The sequence below is a fragment of the Jaculus jaculus genome, chromosome 6 (assembly GCF_020740685.1).
Source record: "Jaculus jaculus isolate mJacJac1 chromosome 6, mJacJac1.mat.Y.cur, whole genome shotgun sequence".
In the NCBI taxonomy this organism is placed as follows: domain Eukaryota; kingdom Metazoa; phylum Chordata; class Mammalia; order Rodentia; family Dipodidae; genus Jaculus; species Jaculus jaculus.
In genome coordinates, this window is record NC_059107.1 from 146458545 (window position 1) to 146485584 (window position 27040).

General features: G+C 47.1%; 1 protein-coding gene across 2 annotated transcripts in view; it reads right to left on the reverse strand.

The window, feature by feature from the left end:
• Nt5dc3 (5'-nucleotidase domain containing 3) overlaps positions 1-27040 on the reverse strand; it is a 53273-nt gene that overhangs the window by 15444 nt on the left and 10789 nt on the right. For both annotated transcript variants that reach the window (XM_045152342.1, XM_045152343.1), the window contains exons 2-10: positions 21077-21261; positions 11319-11393; positions 10826-10881; positions 7146-7236; positions 6574-6711; positions 4090-4150; positions 3650-3752; positions 3419-3520; positions 380-461 (exon numbers count right to left, since the gene is read on the reverse strand). In XM_045152342.1, the coding sequence (XP_045008277.1) occupies positions 380-461; positions 3419-3520; positions 3650-3752; positions 4090-4150; positions 6574-6711; positions 7146-7236; positions 10826-10881; positions 11319-11393; positions 21077-21261 (893 nt within the window). The remainder of the gene's footprint in view (positions 1-379; positions 462-3418; positions 3521-3649; positions 3753-4089; positions 4151-6573; positions 6712-7145; positions 7237-10825; positions 10882-11318; positions 11394-21076; positions 21262-27040) is intronic.

A 27040-nucleotide genomic window follows, 5' to 3' on the forward strand; every position in this document is an offset into this window, starting at 1 on the left:
TATGACAGTTTATAGATTACAAAGGGTAATTACCTCAAACTTTTTTTTTTTTTGGTGTTTTGAGGTAGGCTCTCACACTAGTCCAGGCTGACCTGGACTTCACTATGTAGTCTCAGGGTGGCCTTGAACTCACAGTGATCCTCCTACCTCTGCCTCCCAAGGGCTGGGATTAAAGGCATGTGCCACCACGCCCAACAAACATTTAAGAAAAAAAAAAACAGCCAACTATAATGTATTAAAAATCTGTTAATTTCAGTGTTAAGTTTTACAACAAATATAAAGATTCAGTTCAAGGGATCAGAACTGGCCTCACACATAGGTGGTCTCGGCAGTGTCTGCACACCACAAAGCAACAAGGACAAACGGGTCAGAGAGGTACCTGCTTGTATATCTGGCCTTTCTGCAACTTGTAGATCTTATCCCAGAGTAAGACACCCTTCTCATTCACCTTTCGGAAAGGCCTAACAGAAAGACGAAGTATCATGATATTATGACAACAGTACAGGCTGTCTGTCTTTGCAACACTACACAGTCACTCACTAAGAACAGGAAATGGCTCCCAAACCCAAACTCTACCACATTCCCTGACCTAACTCAGTCCATCTCACACTACACTGATCCTACCATCTACTGATTGCTCAAGAAAAAGGAAAAAGAAGCCAGACATGGTGGCACACGCTTTCAATCCCAGCATTCAGGAGGCAGAGGTAGGAGGATCTCCATGAGTTCGAGGCCACCCTGAGACTACAGACTGAATTCCAGGTCAGCCTGAGCTAGAGTGAGATCCTACCTCAAAAATTCAAAAAAAAAAAAAAAGCCAGGCATGGTGGTGCACGCCTTTAATCTCAACTCGGGAAGCAGAGGTAGGAGGATCGCCATGAGTTCAAGGCCACCCTGAGACTCCATAGTGAATTCCAGGTCAGTCTGGGCTAGAGTGACACCCTACGACGAAAAACCAAATCCCCCCCAAAAAGGAGCTAGGCGGGGTGGCACACGCCTTTAATCCCAGCACTTGGGAGGCAGAGGTAAGAGGATCACCATGAGTTCGAGGCCACCCTGAGACTACACAGTGAATTCCAGGTCAGCCTGAGATAGGGAGAAACCCTACCTCAAAAAAAAAAAAAAAAAAAAAAAGGAAAAAGGGCTGACGATATGTCTTAATGGTTAAGGCACTTGCCTTCAAAGCATAAGGACCCAGGTTCAACTCTCCAAGTCCCATATAACCCAGATGCACAAGGTGGCACATGCATCTGAAGTTCATTCACAGTGGCGAGAGGCCCCGATGCATGTATTCTCTCTCTCTCTTTCTCCCCCCCCCCAAACCACCCATCTCAAATAAAAATAAAATAAATTTAAAAAAAAGAAAAAGGGCTGGGCATGGTGGCGCACGCCTTTAATACCAGCACTCCGGAGGCAGGGGTAGGAGGATCACCGTGAGTTCAAGGCCACCCTGAGACTACATGGTTAGTTCCAGGTCAGCCTGGGCCAGAGTGAGATCCTACCTTGTAAAACCAAAAAAAGAATGATTTTTTAAAAGAATTCCACAGTCAAAGGCACTTGGCAACACACTATATACTTCACATTTCCTTCTTTAAAATGTGACTGACAGCTCTGAAAAGCCCTGCTCAAAATAAACATGCCTTTGTTTTAATTTTGTGTGTGTGGTGGGGAGACAGGGCACAACTGGTACTTCTGCCACTAAAAACAAATGCCCACCCAGCTTTCTGTGGGTGGCTAGGGAATTGCACCCAGGCCATCAGGCTTTGCAAGCAAGTATTGTAACTACTAGGCCATTTCTCCAGCCTCAAAATAAACATTCTTTAGTTCATGTCTTCCAAAGACATCTGGCTGCTGTGCAGAAACAATGTTTCACAAGGAAATCACAAGGAACACAGCTATGTGTATACTTAATCAAGCAGAAACCCAGCACTTCAGAGGAAAGAGAAAGAAAGAGCACTACATCACAATGGACAGGGAATGGGAACAGGGGTGCTGCTTCCATGGCTCCCAAGTGTGCAGTGCATAGGTCTCAGGGTGTACCTATCTGCCTTTTTTCTTCTAAAGTACATTTTTGGGGAACTGCTTCTCTGGTTAGAAAAATGTAAGACTACAATAGAAAACCTGCCACGTGCAAAGAAGGAAAGGGAACGGCTCTTCACTCGGGAACCCAGGCTGAAACACCTGACAGTTCAATGGACGTTTCAGTGTGCTCACATGAAATCCATTTTCAGTTTTGTTTTTTTTTTTTTTTTTAGGACATGAGGATCACTAGGCACATATTTTTTTCTCTAATAGTCTGAGCAATTTCTCATGTGATGACATACTGTTTAACATGTCATCTTTGACAGCAGTAATACATGTTCACTGCCTTGAGTACCCAAAGCACATCTTTTTTTAAATTTATTTATTTAGGAGAGAGAGAATGGTCATGCCAGGGCCTCCTGCAAACAAACTCCAGATGCATGGGCCACCTTCTGCATCTGGTTTACGTGTGTCCTGGGAAATCAAACCTGGGACCTTTGGCTTTGCAGACAAGCACCTTAGCCACTAACCCATCCCTCCAGCCCTTTCTTTGTTTTGTTTTATCTTTTTGAGGTAGGGTTCACTCTAACACAGGCTAGCCTACAGCGATCCTCCCATCTCTGCCTCCCGAGTGTGGGGATTAAAGGCGTGAGCCACCACGCCCGGCTGGCACACCACTTTTTATAGCTGTACAGCATCTCCCTCACAAGGATTATCTGGGATTAACTAGCCATTTTCACTGTCAGACTTTTTTTTTCCTGCATGTGCATATGCATGCACTGTGTGCATTCACATCTGTATGTGGCACATGTGCACAGGTGAGTGCATGCATGCAGAGGCCACAGAACAAGCTCAGGTGTGACCTTCTGGAACATAACCACCTCTTCCCTAGACAGGTCTCTGCTGGTCCGGAGCTCATCAATTAGGCTAGCCAATGAGCCCCCGGGATCCTCCTGCCTCTGCCTGTCCAGACCTGGGCTTACAGGCACACGCTGTCACATCCAGCATTTTTACACAGGTTTTAGGGATTGAACTCAGGTCCATCAGAATTTTACCCACTGAGCCATCTCCCCAGGCCAAGTACAGTTTTCTTATGCTTCACAACGCTGGAGCCAAAACTCCAAACTTCTTTGTGATATTAAGTTTTGGCTTTTCATCACTGTCAACCACTTTCTTAAAGCCCAACACACAGGCATGGAGCAGCCCAGGTGGAACTGAGACCCATTTCACTACAAGCAGCATGTCTGCCGGGTGCCGATCCTGCTGTCCCTGCGGTTACATACTAGAAGCTACTGTCTCACACTGTTTATAGTTTTACAAATGTACTTTACCAAAGCATGATACATATAGTCATAAGCACAAATGCAATCGAGTCCCCTACAAGAGAGACACTCACCTCCGCTTATCATTGAAGAAGTTTGGCTTCTCGGCCTGAACTATGACTACATCAAATAGGTCCCTCCAGTCTTTCCCAACGATGTATCTCATCCCTTTGTCCCTAGAATAACAAGTCAGCCAGGTGAACTCAACACCAAAGGAGCTACTTTTGTAACCACTTCTTTCAAACTCGCAACTACTAAAATAAACGGCATACATGAAGCTAGTGTGGGAAGACAGAGTAACTTACACGAAGCTACTGGGGCTGTTGGTGATAAGAAACATCTTCTTGCCATGATCAGCCAGCTTGGCAAGCACTGCACGGGTCTGTTCAGCATAGCAGATATACTTTTCTAAAAGCAAGAGAAAAACACAGAGGATAAGCATGAAATCAGTTACTCTGCAGAGCCTTACAAACAGGACACCTGGGCCCACTGGCACTGTCCTAGGTATGTGGGGGACACAAGTCTTAAGGAAGGTTGGTTTAGGTTGGTGTGTGTGTCTAGAGCAGCAGAAACAAGACCCAACCTCCTCTAAATGGGAGAAGCTAGGGTGCAACTGTCAGCTCTTCTCTTTTTGAAGTAGAGTGACAGAACATTCTAGCACAAAGAGACATTGAGAGGATCAGGTCCTTCAACAGTACTTAGGAGAGGGGCGCGCAGCCCTGCTTGGCTCATGGGATGTACGTACCAATATCTGCTTCGATCGCCCTGTACATTATTCCTTTGATGTGGACATCTCGAATCGCGTCCTGCCCAAACATACAATTTTCATCAGTGAAAGGGAGCTGAGAGAGACAGAAGTCAAAGTAAAATGGCATCGGTGCTCACTTCTGCCTTAAAAGCCTGAAATCCAGGCACTAAACAACTTCTCAGTGCTGACCCATGTATCCTAGGTAGCCCCTTTAGGAAGAGCTTGGGTTTCCATGGTGACAGTGGTAGTGGCCAACTTTCAAGTCCCAGTCCCATCCCTTGTAATGTAGCAGTTTACATGTACTAGGTGAACAAGCAGCGACAGGCGGCCTGCAGGGAGGGGTCCTTGCTGAGTGTCTTTGTGCCTTTCTTCCCTATCCCTGGATGCCAACAGTGACCTCAGAGTGAGGTGAAGGCAGAGGGACAACAGGGTCCTCCTCCTGTCTTGGGCACTAGCAATCAGACAAGAAACTGTCAAGGACACTGTCACCCCGGTAAGGGGCCGGAAAGGAGATTAGGACTTCAAAGCTCGGGGGATGGCACCCGGGGCTTGCCAGGTGTCGGTGCAGAACCCACTCCCAGCGTGCAGGGTCTTTGCCCAGGCAGCACTCCTGCAGAGACGCAATGGTAACTTGCTGCTCCTGGCAGCAGGGAACTTGGCTGCAAGCAAAACATCGCCCACAGCTGGTAGATCTCTCTCAAGCATGGGCTCTTCTGGGCGATACTATCAACCTCAGTTAGGGTTCAGCTTGAGCCCGCTGCAGTTTTACACCAATAGCAGAAGGCAATGGAAAGATGCAAGCTCGGTTTGCCGGCTTCAAATCTATGCTCTGCTACTTACTAGCTGTGTGACCTTGGGCAAGATACTCAAGCTCTCTGTGCCTCAATGTTCCAACTGGGTGATGATAATAACAGTACCTGCCTCCAGGCATTTCTGCAAGAATTTAATAGATTAATGTCATACAGTGCGGGAGCACAGCAGGCCCTGTATGAGAGCGTGCTCCTGTGGTAGTAGCGCTCTCTCCTAGTGAAGAGTTATGACAAGTGTCGTGCGTATCTGTATGCACAAAAGGAGACCAGAAACTAAATATTCAAACTGAGCCTGAGTAATACTGAAGTGATACTGAGAAACCACATTTCACCTCTCACCTCCCTGAAGCCCAGGATTTGGGACAGTCATAATTTTACATTAGTCATGTAGAATATAAACATCTATAGATAGTTTTAAAATATGAACACTTTAAAGAAAATATATTGTATATTTTATATATATAAATTTTATATTATATATATTATAAATGTGTATTTCTAAGTATCCATATATCAAATCAAATAAATAATAGATTAACATATTTTAAGTGCTGAAGTACTGAGAAAGCTCATACAACTTAATGAACACATATAATTATATGTACATATGTAGATATGAACATAGATTAAAACATGCAACCTTAAAACAATGTCTACATATGCACCTAAGGGTTTCTGTCTGTCTGTAACCCTCAGTAGGATTCTGGCATACATTCTGCCAGGCCTCAGAGAACCACACGGAGCCTTTGTGAGCAAGAGGAAAAGGAATCCTATTAACCAACCTCTGTTCATGAGCTGTAACTGGACATCGTTACAGGGTACAGTATAGACCAAATATCATACTGAACCCCACAATATGTAAGGACCCAGGTTCCCCAGTACCCATGTAGGCCAAGTGCACAAGGTGGTATATGCATCTGGAGTTCATTTGCAGCGGCTAGAGGCCCCGGTGCACCCATTCTCTCCCTCTCCCTCTCCCTCCCCACACCCTAAAAAAATAAATGTTTACAAAAGAGCCTCCTCTCAGCAACCTCAGCAGCCCAGGCTGTCAGCAAGGGCCAATGGCATCTCTGGCATAAAGAAACACCCCCTTGGGGGTGGGATTAGGGTAACAGAAATGCAGGCTGCCCCATAAGCCATATGTGCTGGCCTTTTCGTCAGAAAGGACTAGAAATCCAACAGGGAGTGAGGAGAGAACTCAGAAAATAAAAGAGCTTGCCATGCAAACATGAAGACTTGAGCCTATCCCCAGAACACATATTTAAAAAGGCAGAAATGGGGGACACATGCCTGTAATCCCACACTGGGGAGGGGAGACAGGTACATTTCTGGAGCTCACTGGCCAGGTCAAAACTAGTCTAGGTTGATGGGCAAATGCCCAGCTAGGGAAAGATTCAGTCTCAAAAAAAAAAGGTGGACAAGTGCCTCAGTGCCTCTGCATACACACACATGCACATACCTGTGCACGTACAACTGCGCACACACACAACTGTGGAGGGACGGTGGCCAAACAAAAGTGAGCACCATCTCCTGATACAACATCATCCTTCCTAAGACATTCAAGGTGAAAACACAGACACGGGAAATGCCAGCACAGGACTGCGCGGACTCCACCCCTCGCAGGCAGCAACCACCACAGCCCTGAGCTCAGCCCGCCCACTGCCCGAACCACCTTGACGTCTTTGTACAGGTGCACGGGCTCATAGTCGATGTTGTTTTTCAGGAAGTGCTCGTTCACACACGACAGCAGGGTCATCTCTGGCAGTGAGAAGATGTCCATGAACTGCTTCATGGTGTTCCCATGAGAACTCTGCAGAGGAAAGGCAGGCCACGATGGGAAGCCAGGTGCCCACACTTAGTTCCCTCTCCACAGAAAGGAGATTCTAACAATGAAAGAGTAACACGCTCACCTTGTTCCCCAGGCTCACAGCACAGCTGAGTCTCAGGTGTAGGTGGCCTAAGAGCCAGATCCCTTCCCTTCCCTTCCCTGCCTTCCCCTCCCACTTGTGTCCCACTTCTGCTCCCTCTCAGGAAGGACCACCACAGAGGTCTGAAAAGCCAGGGCATTGCTCAGACAAAGGCAGCTGGGTAGCCACTGGTCTCTGGGTGCTTCAGCCAGTCTCAAGGGTAGCCACAACTGCTCCACCAACAAGCCCATAGTGACTTTTGTCCCGGACACAAAACGGACTAACACTGAAGACAGAAAGACAGGCTGCTTTAAATAATGAGCATGCTTCTCCTTACTTTTCCATAAAAGTCACTCATCTGCTCCAAGGGCACGTGGGATCCCTCGTACATGTCAATGACTTCATCATCAGGAACAACACTGTGGCCTCTGGAAAATCAGATGTATGCGATTGAAGTGCTCAATGAGAAAACGACCTTTGTCTACTACTGGGAATTTTTAATGACAGACGATACTACTGTCACCATGAAGTGAACACCAGGTGGGATGTTACTATGCCAACAACTACTGACCTGCTAGTAACAAGACCGGAAATAACAATAATGAAAACTACATGACCTCTATGGGAGGCCATACAGGAGGACACCAGCTCACTCGCCTAGGAAAGAGCTACTAATTGCATTCGTCCCATTTCCTGGATGGGGCAACTGAGGCATTGGTAAGGTCACACATCGCACCCAAAGTTACCAAAATAGTAAGTGCTGGGTGAGGATTAAAACAAGGCTTTCTATGGCTCTTGGCCCAGGCTCTAAAGTGCAAAGTGTCTCAAGGACTGCTTTGGAGTGGGTTTCCACACATTAGGACAGGGGAAAAGCTGTTTCTTCCTCCATCAAACCCAACTTCCTGTCCAACACAGTCGGAGGTGGAAAAAGTTATACATGAGGCTCGATGGATTAAAGCCATGACCCAAGGCAAAAAGCTCGGTGACTGACTGACACAGCGCTGCAGCGCCGAGGCCCAGCTTCCTCAGCTGTACACACCTCTCCTGCACCTGCCCAGGAATATGCTAATGAGCGCAGCTTCTCTGCACAGACAGCAGGATGAACGTAAATTCCAGTCAGCAGCCTGGGTGTCATTCTGAACTCTGCCACCTGCTCACCTGGACTCACCCACACTAAAGGGCCAGGAAGAGAAATGTCTGCTCTCCACCTCTCTCCAAGAAACAGAACCAATGATTAGAGTGAGTGGTCAGGTTCACTGTCCTGCCCCAGAAGCAAAAGTGTGTCAACAGAGATTTGCAACTCAAGTAAACAAGCTGCTTGGCACGCAAACCCCCGGCAACATTAAGATGACATGCAATGCAGCCATGCTCTGGTCCCTGACATGAGAGGAAATACCACTTCAGCCTCTCTGCTCCAATCTCCACCCTCATACAGGTTGACAAGACTTGAGTGAGTGGACGCCCTGAGCGTCAGCCTCAGATCCTGATTGATTTGTTACAACTGCTGACCTTTTAGTTTTTTTGCTCCAGCAATCATGAAGACCTTGGTACCAAACCAGATCATTCTAGACTGTGACCTTGGAGAGCAGTGCTTGCTGAGCAGACACAGGCAGGCATCTAAGCACCACGCATGCTCTGACATGCAGAAGCAGAGACACAAGGGGACCTTGTGAGGTCTAGCTGAGGGTCTAGGCCTGACCTTGTCCTTCAGAAGCCACTGCTGTTGCTAAGACATGCACCCAAGTATGTAATGGAACCACCAAATGTCAGCTCAAAAGAAATGGGAAAATCTACACGCTGCAGGCAGCTGAGCCCCTAGGAAGCCACTCCAGCAAATGGAGAATCAATGACAGCCTAAGGGACAGACAGATATGGGAACAGGTACAGGGGCTACTCAGTTATTTTTGGACACTGCAGCCTAAACCCGTTACAGTCAAAACAGAATCTACTGCGTTCCATCTGTGTAACGCGATTGAAAACATGAAGTGGGCGGGTCTGAACACATCTGTCTGCAGTTCAAATCCTAGTTCTCCAAAGGCTAGGGTTATCTGGACAACCCTCTTTGGGACTCAATACCCTCGTTCTTAAAATGGGGACAACAGTACCAACCTCATGGTGTTACTGTGAAAAATAAACGTAGGGGGAGGGGACTGGAGAGGTGGCTCAGCGGTTAAGGCGTTTGCCTGAAAAGCCAAAGGATCATGGTTCCACTCTCCAGAACCCACATTAGCCAGATGCACAAGGAGGCAAGTGTATCTGGAGATCATTTGCAGTGGCCGAAGGCCCTGCCATACCCATTTTCTCTCTCTTTCTCTCTCTCCCTCCCTCCCCCTCACTCTCTCTCAAATAAATAAATAAAATATATTTAAAAAAAAAAAAAAGTAAGGGGGAAAGCCTTCATTGGTTTGTTACTTTCGAAATCTCAGGGGATCACAAAGTGAAGAAGGGCCCTGTCATGTAAGGCATGAGGAGACACATGCACTTATTCAAATCTTCCAAGACACGTGAGGGTGCACAGGGGTGGAGATGGACGGACATTCTGTGTGGAAGCCGAGTGGGAGAGGTTCCGGCATCCTTGAACGAACCAGGAAGCACTCACGGTGAAGAGCAGTCCTATGAAGGTGAATCACTGCCGTCAAAAGCACATCAAAGACTCGTAGTGGACTGAAGCCCTGACTTTAAGAAATGCCGAGAAGCACTGTTCTGACTCCTGTTGAAGCACTAGGGACTTCCTAGAGAGAAATCCTCTCTGACAGTGAAGAAAAAGCTTTCACACACCCTGACCAGCAGACCTGAGAAGGCTGAGTGGAAAACCTAGCACAGTAAGCAGCTTAAGAAAACTTTTAGGGGCTGGAGAGATGGCTTAGCAGTTAAGGTGTTTGCCTGCAAAGCCAAAGGATCCCAGTTCAATTCTCATGGACCCATGTAAGCCAGATGCACAAGGGGCACACGCATCTGGAGTTCATTTGCAGTAGTTGGAGGCCCTGGCACGCCCATTTCTCTCTCTCTCTTTCTCTGACAAATATATAATAAAATATTTTTTAAAGTAGTCTTGTTGGAAGTAATATAATCTTCTACAGATGAACTAAGCCATTTCAAAGGCCTGAAAATGAATGAGAGTATGCTCACTCAGAAATGTTTATGCTTCTAAAAATGAGACAAGTGCAAAAATATACAACTACATTTATTATACATGCTACTTATAAAATAAACAGAAAAATTATTGTAGCAGAGATTAGAATCACTACCAAAAATACATATGTAATGATCTGCTGAGGAACTCTGGCCCTCCCTCAGGAAGGCTACACAGGGGGCTGGGGAAACGGGCTTAGCAGTCAAGGCTACATGAAGTCCTTTTCCTTCCGTGAGTCCCACCACACAAGAGACGGGTGTTGGCATCCACTACTAACATGGCCCGGTGATGACAATGAGAATACTGCTCCCTCATCCTAATGTCCCAGCCCCTCCAGATTGCCTCCTCAAGACCTCACAGCATCCTACCCCTGCCTCAGAAAGTTGCTCCTTTTCCAGAGTCCTCAAGACACTCCCAAAAGCCCAGGCTGCCGCCATCACTTCACTCTCGGCTGCAGTGGTGTGCCTGTGTGGCTTTCCACCCACTGTGCTCCTGAGGGAATGCCTGCAGCCAAACCCCCAGCACTAGCATGTGATGACCTTGACACACATTGTTGAGTGAGTGAGTGAGTGAATGAATGCATCCACAAACAGCCATTCTCCTCCTGGACAGTCAGGAGGGCCTGAAAACCAAAGCCCCTGGATTACTGCCAGTGATTTAAATCCATCACTTGGGCTGGAGAGATGGTTTAGTGGTTAAGGCACTTGCCTGCAAAGCCAAAGGACCCACGTTCGACTCCACAGGACCCACATAAGCCAAATGCACAGGGTGGCACATGTGTCTGGAGTTCACCTGCTGTGGCTGAAGGGCCTGGCGTGCCCAGTCTATTTGCTTCTTTCCCCCTCTCTTTCAAATAAATCTTAAAAAATTTTAATCTGTCTTACCGGTAGACGGTTCCCAGCTGGATGTAGTGGAAAGCGTCGATCTTCATCAGCACAGCCTTCAAGACACAAACACACGTGCGTGAACAACCACAACGATCGCATGCGAAATGAGCAACTCGGTGTCATCAGAAATCCTGTCAACACTAGCTGCCCTGACACAAAGCACAAGTTTTAAAAGCCTTGCGTGTTAAAGCGCATGTTAAAGTTATAGTAGCAGAGGAAAGGAGGAAAGCAGTGGACAACGGGCTCCTCGCACACCGAACGAGCTGCGGCAATAACCAGCCCTTCCAAACGCGCCATGCGCTCGTGTCCTTCAAAGCCTGCTGTCTTCCAAAGGGCTGATCCAAATGTATTTGAATGAGTTCGTGCTGCACCCCAAAAAAACTTCACTTAAAGCCATCTTACCATCAACAAAGAAGAGCACCAACCATTTTATTAAGCAGCATTTCATTCTCAAACACCATGAGGTAGAAAATGTGAAAACAGAACGCACCCGCTGTACATCATAATGAAGTCCTCGAATGGCAAAGTTTGGGTCATACTCGTACTTCCTGATTTCCACAGGGTACTACAAAAAGAAGACAGGACACATGCTTTAAGGTGAGACAGGGCATGGAAGTACTCATCTGTAATCTCAGACCTTGAGGAGGTGGAAGTGGGAGGATCAGGAGGGAGTTCAAGGCCAGCCTAGCTAGGGAGAGAGGGAAAGACAGAGGGACACAAAACTCCTAACAGGTACAAACTTCCCCTTGTATAAAAGGCCAAGAGAGCTAGGCACTTTGGTGGAAAGTGGGGTCAAGAGAGAAATACCACAGCCTGTCCCTCTGCTTCCTGGCCACCGAGCACTCCATCCGTCCCTACCTCATTTATCTGTCCAAGCTGGGGACAGACCTCATCCCTTGTACTCATCTCTCATCTCAACTCTGCTCACCTGGCCTCAGTCCCTAGAGTCCCACATCTCTAAGATCCCCTCCCCCCCGCCCCAGTCTCCTTCCTCTTCCACCATTTCTTCCTCTGGTTTGTTTGTGGTGCTGATGAGGAGCTGGACTGTCTCCTCATTACCAGGGACACAATTTACCCTGAACGCACTGTCAACCTCCATCGGACTCACGTGACATCCCCCTGCAGCCACTGGTGATCCCACAGCCAGCTTCCTCCGAGACCCAGGTGAAGCCTTCCCAGCTTCCATCACTGTTTTCACCCGACTGCACATGCCAAGAAATTGCACAGCCAGGAGAGCCTCCCACACTAATCTTAAGGACCCCCTTTCTCAGCCTGTGGCTACCACTTCCAACTCCACTGCTCAGTCTCAGAAGAGGGAGACACTGGAGGCAGTGTGGCCACCCTAATATTTCCTAGCTAATTAAGCTTCTTGCACTGTTAAGATGCTGGCTGTTACACAGGTATCTGGACACTTCTTTCCCTCCCAGATCCAGGGCTGGACCGCAGCTACCTCCTCTGAGGGCACCCCCCACTTCTGCTGTCACTGCAGACCCTGCTGTGCCCATTTTATAGAGGAGACATCAGAGGCACAGCAAGCCACCCAACTGGGACAGGATAGGCAGGGAGTCCTGCTCAGGCTAGAAGCTGGGATGTTCCCTCCCCACCTCACCAGGGCACTGGCAGAAGACTTGGGGATCGGGATGCAAGCTGCAGAAGTACAAGCCTGTACCAGCATCAGGCCCCTAGGGAGCATCTTCACACAGGGCATCAACCCTGTTCCCGCCAGGGTCATGGCCAGTGCCACGTACATGAGAGCACTGACTGTCACCAGCAGACTGAACACGCGGCGTAGGTTTTCAAGTCAGGCTGCATGAAGCACTGACTCAAATGTCACATTTGGGCTCATTTATCTACCACCTGCCAGGTGCCAAGAAATCCCCAGGCTGACATTTCCACTTGTGGGCATGTCCAAGCCTTCTGAACGCCATGTATGGTTGGATCTAGATTTCTACTGACATACTTGCCACAGCCCACATGGAACCAGGGGTTTTGCTCACCAGAGAGAGGCCAGGAAGGGCAGTTACTCTAAAACCCCCACTTAACCTGGGAGGAGCTCAAGAGGCCAACAGGAAATGTCTGTTTAAACATCATGGGCATCTCTCCAGCTCTGCAGCATGAGGGGACAGGGCACCTCGTGCCGTTTACAGTTCAATACTCTGAGGATCTGTGTCAAGAACTTGCCCAGGGTCACAAGGCTACACAGTGGTTGAGTCCAGTATTTGAACTTGGGTCTGTGTCACATCCAAGTCAGCCCTAATGCATTCTGTATCAGCCAGGTCCCTCAAGCTAGAGGCTCCTGGTGACAGCAGCACAGAATGAGATCCTGCCTCAAAAAAGAAGTACATGGGGCTGGAGAGACAGCTTAGCAGTTAAGGTGCTTGCCTGTGAAGCCTAAAGACCTAGGTTCAATTCCCCAGTATCCATGTAAACCAGATGTACAAGGCGGCACATGTATCTGGAGTTCATTTGCAGTGGCTAGAGGCCCTGGCATGCCCCATTCTCTCTCTCTTATCTGCCTCTTTCTTTCTTTTCTTTCTTTCTTTCTATCTATCTGTCTTTTTCTCTCAAATAAATTAAAAAAAAAAAAAAAGAGCCACCAGGCTGCAGAGATGGCTTAGCAGTTAAGGAACTTGCCTGTAAAATCTAAGGACTCATGTTCAACTCTCCAGATCCCATGTAAGCCAGACATACAGTGATGCAAGCACACAAAGTCACACATGCCCACATGGGGGTACACACATCTGCAGTTTAATTCAATTACAGTGGCTGGATGCTCTGACACACCAATATTCATTCTCTCTCTCACTCACTCACATACAATTTTTTTAATAAAAAAAAAAGGCATGGTGGCACATGCCTTTAATCCCAGCACTTGGGAGACAGAGGTAGGATGATCACCATGAGTTCAAGGCCACCCTGAGACTACATAGTAAATTCCAGGTCAGCCTGAACTAGAATGCGACCCTACCTCAAAAATAAATAAATAAATACTAAGAAAAAAAGAAACATATGGAGTCAGGACCCAATTTCAGTGAGTATCTTAAAACCAGCACAGAGACAGCTGCACCGAGAGGACAGGATGGAAAGAGACACTAGAGTGGTCACGAATGGAGAAGCCTGGGGAGCGTCCCTCAGCCTGCGTATCAAGGTGACCATCATCACTGAGACATCATGCTGACAGCACACCTTCGCTGTGACGAGAACCCCACTTGGTCTTTGAGGTCTCCCACTCCAAACCCCTCAACCAGTTTCATCATGAGACACACTGCAAACAAATCCCAAAAAGGTCATCCTACAAACTCCTGACTAGTGCTCTGCAGAAGTCCAATACAAGGAAGGTCTAGAAAACACCAGAACCAAGAGGAGACAAAGAGGACATAAAATAACTGGAGCGCAGTGTCCTGGGTGGGGCCCTCACATAGGAAAGATACAGGAGAAAGCTAAGAAGACGCTTCCACTGTGACCAGGCTCAGCAGTTAACGTAAGTCGCTAAAATCGGGTGTGGTAGTTTCAATGGATGTCCCCCAATAGATTCAGGAGTTACGTTAAAGTGTGTAACTTAAGATCTCCAGCCTTGCTGGAGGAAGTGTCACTGTGGGTGGATCCTGGGGTCCAGCCCTAAGGTGAGTTTGGGCACGGATCTGGAGTTCCAGCCTAAGGTATGCGGAGTGCTAGAGCTCTCTCTGCTAGGATTCCTGGAGCGCGCTCGCTTACGGTGCTGCAGTTGCTGTTTCTCTGCATGGACCAGTGGAAGGGGGCCGGCTTCTTCCGCCATGAGGGAACTTCCCCTGGATCTGTAGGCGTCAGTAGATCCCTTCCTCCCGTAACCTGTGTCGGGTTTGGAAGTTCATCCCAGCAACGGAAGCTGTCTACTTCATTAGGTAAACTGGACATGGAATATATATACACAGGAATTTGGGATTATACAACTTTTCCTACAAGCTAAGCCTTAAAAAAAAAAAATCTTCAAACTGAAAGTTCATTTGAGAGAGAGAGAGAGAGTAATAGAGAGAAAGAGCGAGCGCACACACGAAAGCACACGTGCACCCAAGGTGCATGCTAACGGATCCAACCTGGGCCCTACCGTGGGAGGACTCTCAGGGATGTCAAGCTTTTTGTTTGTTTGTTTTATTGTTTTGGTTTTCCCTATAGATTCTCACTCAAGTTGAGGCTGACCTGGAATTCACTATGAAGTCTCAGGGTAGCCTTGAACTCATAGTGATCCTCCTACCTCTCCCTTCCAAATACTGGGATTAAAGGTGTGCACCACCACACCCAGCTGATGTCAAGCTTTTGATTTAAGTGGAGGGTTGCTGGTGACCACTAATGAGAAGAGATGTTGATAAGGGGCAAGGGGTGGACCTGAGAGACATCAAGAACCTTCTAACATTTTTTCCTTAATGGACATGTGAAAACACACACTATTATTACCCTATCTTTTAATTTCTATTTCTGTGAAAAACTGGTCTTGCTGGACATGGTGGCACACGCCTTTAATCCCAGCACTCAGGAGGCAGAGGTGGGAGGACCACCATAAATTCGAGGCCATCCTGAGAATATACAGTGAATTCCAGGTCAGCCTGAACCAGAGTAAGACCTTATCTCGAAAAAAAAAAAAAAAAACTGTTCTTGCCAGGAATGGTGGCACATGCCTTTAATCCCAGCACTTGGGAGGCAAAGGTAGGACTGCTGTGAGTTCGAGACCACCCTGAGACTCAAGGTGAATTCCAGGTCAGCCTGGGCTAGAGCAAGACCCTACCTCAAAAAAAAAAAAAAAAAAAAAAAGCCGGGCGTGGTGGCGCATGCCTTTAATCCCAGCACACGGGAGGCAGAGGTAGGAGGATCACTGAGAGTTCGAGGCCACCCTGAGACTACATAGTGAATTCCAGGTCAGCCTGAGCCAGAGTGAGACCCTACCTCGAAAAAAAAAAAAAAAAAAAAAAAGAGGGCTGGAAAGATGGCTTAGTGGTTAAGCGCTTGCCTGTGAAGCCTAAGGACCCTAATTCGAGGCTCCATTCCCCAGGACCCATGTTAGCCAGATACACAAGGCGGCCCACACATCTGGAGTTCATTTTCAGTGGCTAGAGGCCCTGACATGCCCATTCTCTCTCTCTCTCTATCTGCCTCTTTCTTTCTCTGTCACTCTCAAATAAATAAATAAATAAAAAGAAAACAGGAGTGGAGTACCCTGGGTACGGTGGCACATGCCTTTAATCCCAGCACTGAGGAGGCAGGAGTAAAAGGATCACTGTGAGTTCAAGTCCAACCGGAGACTTCATAGTGAATTCTAGGTCAGCCTGGGCTAGAGTGAGACTCTACCTAGAAAAAAAAAGGGTGGGGAGGAATTGTGTTGGAGAGATGACTCAGTGGTTAAAAGTGCCTGCTTGCAAAGCCTGATGGCCTGAGTTCAATTCTCTAGTACCCATGTAAAAGCAGATACACAAAGTACAGCATGCATTTGGAGTTCAGTTACAGTTGCAGGAGGCCCTATCTTTCACTCTCTGTCAAATAAATAAAAAGATTAAAAAAAAAAAAAAAGAGGGGTAGCCAGGCGTGGTGGCACACACCTTTAATCCCAGCACTTGGGAGGCAGAAGTAGGAAGATTGCCACGAGTTCAAGGCCACCCCAAGACTACATAGTGAATGTCAGGTCAGCCTGAGCTAGAGCCAGACCCTACCTCAGAGAAACAAAAAGGGGAGTAATTTTTCAAGGAACTGACCATTTTACATTTGCTTTCTGAAGAGAAGCTGTACTGTAAATGGACTGTTCTAGTACTGTGTGTCTCAAACGCAGATGTCTTCCCGTCCTATAAGCACACAAAGTACAGTCTTGCAGGAATGGCACAGAACTCAGTGCTTCTTGAAAGAATCACTTTGCTTAATCAGAGCAAGAGAAAAAATCTGCAGACACATAACAGGCTCTATTAACACGCCTGATATATTTAGTATTATGACATTTCTTTCATCAAAGCAACAACAGACATAATGAGAATGAAATTTCAATGATCTCCAACTACAGCGTTTTCAATCATGACTTTTGTCCCTGCCCCAGATTTCCTAATTTTTTTTTTTTTTTGGCCAGGCAGGGCCGGGGGGTGGGGGGGGAACGACTCTAGTCCAGGCTGACCTGAAATTCACTCTGTAGTCTCAGGCTGGCCTTAAGATCACAGAAATCCACCTACTTCAGCCTCCCAAGTGCTGGGATTAAAGGTTATGTACCACCATGCCTGGCATATATTCATAACTTTTTATTTCCATGCAAACAAAAGCCTCTAGAAAAGCATCATTAATTAACCTCCAAGGGACAACGTGCGGTGGTAGAATACAAAAATCCCTTAAAAATTGATAGACCTGAGTTCAGAACTTGTTCTGCCTCCTACTACCTTTGGCTTTGACTTACTCTCTCTGTGCTGGATTTCTCAAAGGTAAAGGACAGAGCAGGGCTGTCATCCAGAGGACAAGCAATGGCAGTAGCAATGACTAAGCCAGTGTCTTCCACGAGCCAGGTGCGTCATGTATCACAGCAGCCATGAGAAGCTGCTCCTAGACCCATTTTAGAGGTGGAAACTGAGCTGATCTGCATGATGCAGAAAGTAAGGGATGAAACAGGATGTGAACGCAGGTAGTCAGGCTAGGAACCTGTGCTTTCAGCACCCAGCCATAGTGTGAGACACAGCTGACAGGATAATGGCCTGCACTTCCTACAGGATATCAGAATTACGGAACACACGGTGGCTAGCTTAACGTGGCAGTGGGAATCCCGCAGTGCCCTCCCCCAGTGTGCGGGGAGACTTGTAGGTAACTGCTGGACAGCAGGTGTGAAGCTACCTGGTTACTGGGCACCCATCCTCTGGAGAAGACCTCATTTAGTAGATAAGACTGTCTTCTGAGCAAATGAAGAACAGAAAGCTGGCTTAGTGACAAAACAAAAAGGTACTTTAGGGCTGGAGAGATGGCTTAGCAGTTAAGCGCTTGCCTGTGAAGCCTAAGGACCCTGGTTTGAGGCTCAATTCCCCGGTACCCATGTAAGACAGATGCACAAGGTGGCGCATGCATCTGGACTTCGTTTGCAGTGGCTGGAGGCCCTGATGCACCCATTTTCTCTCTGTGTCTGCCTCTTTCTCTATCTGTCGCTCTCAAATAAATAAAAATTTTTTTTAAATTTTAAGTATTTTAGTCAAATGCCATTTCTACATTTTGGACAAAATAAGCTGCTTAAATACACTGATTTTAAAAAGTTGAGGTCAGCCTGAGCTAGAGTGAGGCCCTACCTCGAAAAAAAAAATTGAGGATCATGGCTTAGTGGTTAAGAAACTTGCTTGCAAAGCCAAAGGACCCAGGTTCAATTCTCCAGGACCCATGTAAGCCAGATGTACAGGGTGGTGCATGTGGATGCATCTGGAGTTCATATGCAGCAGCTGGAGGCCCTGGCATGCCCCCCCTTTCTCTCTCTCTCAAATAAATAAATAAATTTTATTTAATTAAAAAACTTAAGGATCAGAAAATATTAGTTCAACTGGTTACAATCCAAAAACAAATGGAAACGCTATATTAATAAAGTATGGACTCCAGAACCGGGGGGTGACAGTGGTCACACCTCCCCTGCAGTAGCAGCTTCAGACCTTCACATCTGAGCGGAACAATCAGAGCACAAACAAAGAGTGACCAGGATGACAAAAGGAAGACAATGAGAACAGCTAACAGAATGGCTGAAAGACCAGCTTAGGGAAAGAGATGTCATGGAGGGCATAATGGCTGGCCTACCTGACACCCAACTAATGGCAGGTCTACTGACAATCAAGTGTGAAGCAAGCTTTCACGTTTGTGTTTCCACGTTACTCACAGACAGCCACCCCACCCAGCCCAGCCCACCAATGCTGGCCAACCAGGCTGCAATCCCACCTCTGCTGTCTTCCCAGTTCCCTGAGAAAGCTACTCCAACCACCCTCCATGCCTCCTTAGCCCCCTGCTCCATGTCCACAAGGGCTCCTGCCAGCTGACCTCATAACTGACCTCCTTGGTGCATGACTCTCCCAGAGCAGTACCTGCGTCTTTCCATCTTTACCCTCCCTGCATCCAAGGCAGACTGTGACTCCAGAGCATGCGCAGGAGGAAAGGCCTCGGGGAGGAGGAGGAGGGACTGGATGAAGAGAAGAGTTAGCTCAGTGAGGAGAGCCATGCAAAAGCAGAATTGTCAACCAACGAAGACCTTTAAAGCCACAACCACACTGGTGGGAAGGGCTCTGGCTGGATCACAGCCACACTTCTTAGGGCTTCTCCAAGGGCACCAGCCCGCTAACCACTGAGGTTGCCTCTCTCCCTCACTGCTGAGAAGGTCCTACAACTAGACTAGAAAAACCCAGGTTAGCTGGGCATGGTGGCGCACGCCTTTAATCCCAGCACTTGGAAGGCAGAGGTAGAAGGATCACGGTGAGGCCACCCTGAGACTACATAGTGAATTCCAAGTCAGCCTGGGTTAGAGCGAAACCCTACCTCAAAAAAACCAAAAACAGAGAAAGAAAGAAAAACCATGTTACAGCATCAGTGTTTCCTTCTTTTCTGTCCTCATAAAGCTCTTAAAAGTACCATTCGGGCTGGAAGATGGCTTAGCGGTTAAGCGCTTGCCTGTGAAGCCTAAGGACCCCGGTTCGAGGCTTGGTTCCCCAGGTCCCACGTTAGCCAGATGCACAAGGGGGCGCACGCGTCTGGAGTTCGTTTGCAGAGGCTGGAAGCCCTGGCGCGCCCATTCTCTCTCTCTCCCTCTATCTGTCTTTCTCTCTGTGTCTGTCGCTCTCAAATAAATAAATTAAAAAAAAAATTTTTAAAAAAAGTACCATCCATCAAAAGGCTTTCAAATATGCTTATTACATAAGAAAGTGATTTCAACAGGCACTGCCTAGCTTCCCATGTGAGGAATTCCTTCTAACACAGACCTAACAAGTTGCCTGTCATTCCATCAAGCTTTGCAAAAGAGAAGCTACACTGCTGCCTTCTCAAAAATGAGAGTACAGGGCTGGAGAGATGGCTTAGCGGTTGAGCGCTTGCCTGTGAAGCCTAAGGACCCCGGTTCGAGGCTCGGTTCCCCAGGTCCCACATTAGCCTGATGCACAAGGGGGCGCACGCGTCTGGAGTTCGTTTGCAGAGGCTGGAAGTGAGAGTACAGGGGCTGGAGAGATGGCTTAGCGGTTAAGCGCTTGCCTGTGAAGCCTAAGGACCCCGGTTCGAGGCTTGGTTCCCCAGGTCCCACGTTAGCCAGATGCACAAGGGGGCGCACGCGTCTGGAGTTCGTTTGCAGAGGCTGGAAGCCCTGGCGCGCCCATTCTCTCTCTCTCTCCCTCTATCTGTCTTTCTCTCTGTGTCTATCGCTCTCAAATAAATAAAAATTTTAAAAAAAAATGAGAGTACAAAATCCATAGCAGAATCTCCACTAGTGACAGTCTTTTGCAAAGACAAACAAAGATTTCTGTGTTTGGGCTACAGAGATGGCTTAGTGGTTAAGGCACTTGCCTGCAAAGCCAAAGGACCCAGGTTCAATTCCCCAAGACCCACATAAGCCAGATGCACAAGGTGACACATGGAGTTTGTTTACAGTGGCTTAAGGCCCTGGCGCACCCTCTCAAATCAATAAAATAAAAAGATTTTTTTAATTATTTTTGTTTATTATTTTTATTTATTTATTTGAGAGTGACAGGCAGAGAAAGAGGCAGGTAGAGAAAGAGAGAATGGGTGTGCCAGGGCCTCCAGACACTGCAGACGAACTCCAGATGCATGCGCCCTCTTATGCATCTGGCTAATGTGGGTCCTGGGGAGTTGAGCCTTGAGCTGGGGTCCTTAGGCTTCACAGGCAAGCACTTAACCACTAAGCCACCTCTCCAGCCCAAAAAGATTTTTTTAATACTGAAAAAAAAAAAAAAAAGACTTCTGTCTGATTTTGAGGCAAGATCTCACCCAGACTGACCTGGAACCCACTCTGTAGCCCAGGCTAGCCTTGAATTCAAGGTGATCTTCCTCAGCCTCCTGAGTGCTGGGATTAAAGAGGTGGGTGAGCTACAATGCTAGGCTAGTATTTTTTTTAATACAACTATGTTCTAGGTAAAAGTCACTTGGAAATTTGTAATGGAACAAGATTTACTCATTCTTCCTACAGCCATTTACTGTAGGACTTCTGTGTGCAGGGCCCAGGCATATCTTGATCTTCACATACCTAAGGAACCAAGAACGGGGGGAAGGAAGGTGCCTGCAGCATACCCGATGTTCGTTGATAAGAAGGTCCCGAGCAGCATTAAAGATGAGTGTGTGGAGGTGCTTCGAGTAGAACACCAGGGTGTAGTCATAATCAAAGCCATAGATCTCAATGTCCGACAGGCTCATCTCATTGTTCGAGAAAATGGCATCTGGATTCAGTAAGTTGCTCATAATTGAAGGAACCAATTCTAGGAGTAAAGAAAACAACGTGTTAGTCCACATAACAGACCAGGGTTAGGATGACTTCTAAATTAAATGAGTGCAGGCGGTACAAGAGGGATGCCCTTCACACCGTCTGCGGCACTCGGTAAGAGAGGCCGGTCACCAGGACCAGGCTGCATGGCTCCATCTACCTCACTGAACAGAACAGGCAGATCTAGGCTGGGGTGTGGCTCCCTGCAGAGCACTGGGAGGGAAAGGAAGAGAAGGAGTGGGCAGAAGGGAAAAGGGGCAAATGGGGGTGAGGAGAAAGAAGGGAAAGTCAGACATATTTATAGGGACAGTGGCCACGGTGTACGCCTTTAATCCCAGCACTCGAGAGGCAGAGGTAGGAGGATCGCTGTGAGTTCAAAGCCACCCTGAGACTACATAGTGAATTCCAGGTCAGCCTGGGCTAGAGTGAGACCCTACCTTGAAAAACCAAAAAAGAAAGAGATAAAGAGAAAACAATTAAAGGAAGACACTCAACATGGCCTCCACACGCACATGCAGACATAAACCCACATATGTCAACACCATACACATGTGTGTACACCATGCATGTATGCCAAAAACATTGCTTTACTGAAAACAATGTGTGCTTATTACAGACTTTAGAAGATAAAATGAAAATGAAATCTAAGTGTGGAATTATGCAGAAAGGTAATGTATGCATTTGCGACCAACGTTAACCTCATACACTATATACAGGTTTGTAATATATTCTACAGGGAATATTCAATCATCACCCCATGCTCACATCACTGCAGACTCAGAATATAACCTTAAATTACTACATAACACTGGTATAGGAGAGAGCTGGAGAGATGGCCTGATGCAGAAGGTGGCACATGTGTCAGGAGTTGTTTGCAGTGGTTAGAGGTCTCAGCACAGCCATTCTCATTCTTTCACTCTTAAATAAGCAAACAAACAAACAAGACTGGTGCATGTATGTGTGGCAGTAATACTCTGATATGCATTTCGATCTTCCCTATTTATAACCTTGCAAGTGAACATCCTGTACGGTCCTCTACCTGCCTTCGGCTGGGTTATTAGAACTGGGATCACACCACATATCATTAAGGTCCACTGCACCTGTAGTTTTATTATTATTATTATTTTTTTGGGGGGGGGTTTTTCAAGGTAAGGTCTCCTCTGGCTCAAGCTGAACTAGAATTCAGATCTCAGGGTGGCCACAATAAGTTAGTAACTTTTTTTTGTTTTGCAAGAAAAAAAAAAACACTAAAGAGCCAAGGTCTCTTGCCACTGCAAACAAAATCCAAATGCAAGCTGGCCATGATGGTCTTGCCTTTAATCCCAGCACTCGTGAGGCAGAGGTAGGAGGATCGCCATGAGTTCAAGGCCAGCCTAGGACTACATAGGTAATTCCAGGTCAGCCTTGACTAACTAGAGCAAGACCCTACTTTCAAAAAGAAAAAAAAAAAAAAAACTCCAAATGCATATATCACTTTCTGTGCATCTGGCTTTACATAGGTACTGGGAAATCAAACCCAGGCCAGTAGGCTTTATAAGTAAGTATATTTAGCCACTGAGCCATCTCCTCAGCACTAGTATCTCTCCTCCAAGCAGTTCTATTTCATGACTTTTTTTTTTTTCCAAGGTAGAGTCTTACTCTAGCTCAGGCTGACCTGAAATTAACAATGTCTCAGGGTGGCCTTGAACTCACAATGACCCTCCTATCTCTGCCTCCCAAGTGCTGGCATTAAAGGTGTACACCACCATGCCTGGCTTTTTTTTTTTTTTTTTGAGGTAAGGTCTCACTCTAGCTCAGGCTGACCTGGAATGCACTATGTAATCTCAGGGTGGCCTTGAACTCATGGAGATCCTCCTACCTCTGCCTCTGGAGTGCTGGGATTAAAGGTGCGCGCCACCATGCCCAGTTTCATGACATTTTTCATTTTAGAGGTTTTCTGAAAATTCATTCTGCCTTACAATTTCCACGAGTTCAATGGACTCATAAAAAACCAAGCTGGGGCTAGAGGGCTGGCTTAGCGGTTAAGGCGTTTGCCTGCAAAGCCAAAGGACCCAGGTTCGATTCCCCAGGACCCACATTAGCCAGATGCACAAGGGGGTGCATGCATGTGGAGTTCATTTGTAGTGGCTGGAGGCCCTGGCGCACCCATTGTCTCTCTCTCTCTCCCCCTCCCTCCCTCCCTCTTTCTCTGTCAAATGAATAAATAAAAAAAATTTTAAAAATATTAAAAAAAAAAAAACCAAGCTCCTCTGCCAGGCATGGTGGCATACATCTTTAATCCCAGCACTCTGGAGGCAAAGGTAAAAAGATTGCATTAGTGAGTTCAAGGCCACCCTGAGATTACATAGTGCATTCCAGGTCAGCCTGGGCTAAAGTGAGACCCTACCTAGAAAACAAAAAAAAGCCTAGGAGCTTTGCCCCCAGAAGTCTGTACCTACATGACACCTACTGGAGCTTTTACATCCCCCACAATTTCCAGGCCAGTGAAGGTAAATAAATGAACAAACATATTCATTTCATTCACACTGGACATTCTAGATGTGACTAACTCCACTGAAAACCCAAGCCATCGATATTCACCAACACTCTACTTCTTCAGTGCCTTCATCAAAGCTAATGAGGCAAGTTATAGTTTCATCTATAAATAACACAAGTCTGAGGATGGTAACCAAACTGTCATTTTAAGGAACTGGAAGGCAGTTCACAAGAACTAGCCCCAGAAGGAGAGAAGCCATCACTCCCAAGTCCCTCGGCTCCCTTGTATAGAAACAGAGGATGCTATTTTCTGAATGTGACCACACAGCATCGACCAATTGATGTCAGTGACACAGGATCACTTACACAATGACCAAAAGCTTCACTTTCACAAAAGACTTTTGTGAGAAAAGCTCCAACAGCCTGGGTATTTTTTTGTTTGTTTTCTTTTTTTTTTTTTTTAAGACTTTAGTTATTTATTTGAGAGAGAGAGAAAGAAAGACAGAGGCAGAAAGAGAATGCACATGCGAGGGCCTTTAGCCACTATTAAAAAAAAAACAACTCCAGATACATGTGCCACCTTGTACATCTGGGTTTACACGAGCACTGGGAAATCAAACCTGGGTCCTTGGGCTTTGCAGGCATGCACCTTAACCACGCCATTTCTCCAGCTCTAGCCTGTTTTAAAATAAAACTTCTATTTAGGAACAGTGCAGGATCTGCCTTCCTACCACCTGAAATGACATGCAGCCCTCAAGGCAAAGGCAGTGCGCAGGAAAATCATTGCCTAGGGAGCCAGCACAGCCGCTAGCTGGAGCTTCCCTGGACCCCCAGCTGAGCAGACAGTCCAGGTGCTACCTGTCACGTGCAAATCACCACTGAACACCTGGCTGTGTAACAAGTCACCCTTAACGCAGGCACGAGGGGCAACGTCAGAAGTCTGAAGGGCTCTCAGCACCCCCTGCAGCCACTACCAAAAAAAAAAAAAAACGTTACCAGCAAATGTGGACGGCTGTGAGCAAAAGAAAAGCCTGCAGCATGAACATGAACGCAGAAAGGAGGGGACGCCCTGCCCATCCCGGTACTGCCAAAGTAGAAACAGGAGTGGGTGCAGATTTAGAAAGAGAATTACTTCTGTACGTAATGAAAGACGTCAGCAAGAGGTCACAACTGGTGCCTGGGAGGAAGGGGTAAAGGAGAGGGGGAGAGGGGGAGAGAGAGAGGGCACACTGCTACTGGGGCCCCAGCTCTCCCCAGAACCAGCTCCACAGCCACTCTGATGCGACTCTGTAGGACAGCCAGTGCGGTGTCAGGAGAGCCGCAGACACACTCGGGGCTCCTCGGTCTGCTCAGCCTAGGCAGCACTAGGGAATTAGGGGAGGCGGGACGTGGTGGCTCTCACGGTGACCCCAGTACTCAGGAGGGTGGTGAGTTGGGGGCCAGCTATACGGCAAGAACCTGTCGTGAAAGTAGGGGAGGAGGAAGGAAGACTACAAAAAGCTTGTAAGCATTCTGTTTTGATGGGGGCTTGAGATTTTTTGTTATGATAAAATATACACCATATAAATTTATTATTTCAACAACCATTTTACGTGTACATTCAGTGACGTTATGCTCACTTTTTTCGGTTCCCACGCCACCATCCACCTCCAGAACTCTCTCCACCTCGCAACACTGGAACTCTGGATACACTAAACAACTCTGCCCCCCCCCCACGCCCCGCCGCCATTCTACCCTGTCTCCGTGGTTCTATTACACTGAGCACACTACAGAAGCGCAGTACAAGGTCCTCAAGGTTCGTTAATGGGTGTATTGGTTATTACTCTCATTGCTGTGACAAAGGCAATTTAGTGAAGGGGTTCTGGCTCACAGAGGGTCCAGTAACTGGCAGAGGGGGAGGCATGGTGGGCAAGAGTGCGTCAACTGGGAGCAAAGACAGGGGACTCTGGTGCTCGGCTGGCTTTTCCTTTTTCCCTTTTTATTTTGTCAGCCCAGACCCCCAACCCAAGGGCCAGTGCCACCTGCATGCAGGGTGGACCCTCCCCAGTTAAACCTGTTCAGAAACCCCTCACAGACACACTCAGAGGTGTGTCTTCTGAGTGATTCTAAATCCAATTGTTGACAATGAAGACGAACCACCACAGTAAGGAAGCATTTCTTTCCTTTCAGGGCTAATAACAGCCCCGGCCCGTGCACACTCCACATTGTGCTCACCCGTCCATCCGTCAACATGTGGGCTGACCGTGTCAATCACGCTGCTATGAACACAGGGGTGCAAATACTGTTCCAGACTCTGCTTTTAATCTTCTTGAACATAAACCCAGAAGTGGAATTGTTGGGTTGTGTGGTGGTTTGATTCAGGGGTCCCCCCCCCCATAAACTTAGGTGTTCTAAATGCTAGGTTCCCAGCTGATGGATATTTGGGAATTAATGCTTCCTGGAGGGAGTGTGTTGTTGGGGGCGGGCTTATGGGTTTTAAAGCCAGTTTCCCCATGCCAATGTTTGGCACACCCTCCTGTTGCTGTGGTCCACCTTATATTGGCCAGGGGGTGATGTCCACCCTCAGCACATCATGCCATCATTTTGCCCTGCCATCGTGGAGCTTCCCTTCGAGCATGTAAACCAATATAAATCTCTTTTTCCCAGAGCTGCTCTTGGTTGGGTGATTTCTACCAGTAATGTGAACCGGACTGCAACAGTTTGCAGGGTAATTCTAATTTTTTTAAGTTATTTATTTGCAAGAGAATGACTATGCCAGGGCCTCCTGCCTCTGTCAACAAACTCCAGACATTTGTGTATCTGGTTCAACATGGGTACTGGGGAATTGAACCCGGTCTTTGTTTTGTTTCAGAACTTTATTGGGATATAAATGACATGTAATAAACGGTTCATAAAGTGTTTAATCTGACGAGCTTGGGCATATACATACATCTCAGAAGCCATCATCACCATGAAGCTGGCACCTCCAGCCATGCTTGATATTCCGGCCAGATTCATTAGCAATGCCTAGAATGTTACATAAATGGGATCACACAACATACCGTATTTTCATCACCTGGTGTTCCCACTTACTAAGCTCATGGGATTTGTCTGTCTGTTTGTTTAATATCACTTACAGGCCTCTTAGGCACCAGAGCCTAGAAGACAGGGACGGCAAGTAAGCCATAAGGCACAAGAAGGAAACATCACACTGGCAGAAGAAAACAGGAACTTCACAATGGGCTGGGTGCCATCCCAGAAAAATATAAACCTCAGAAGTGACTTTCACTGTCTCTATCTAATGCGTTAGTTTGCAGATT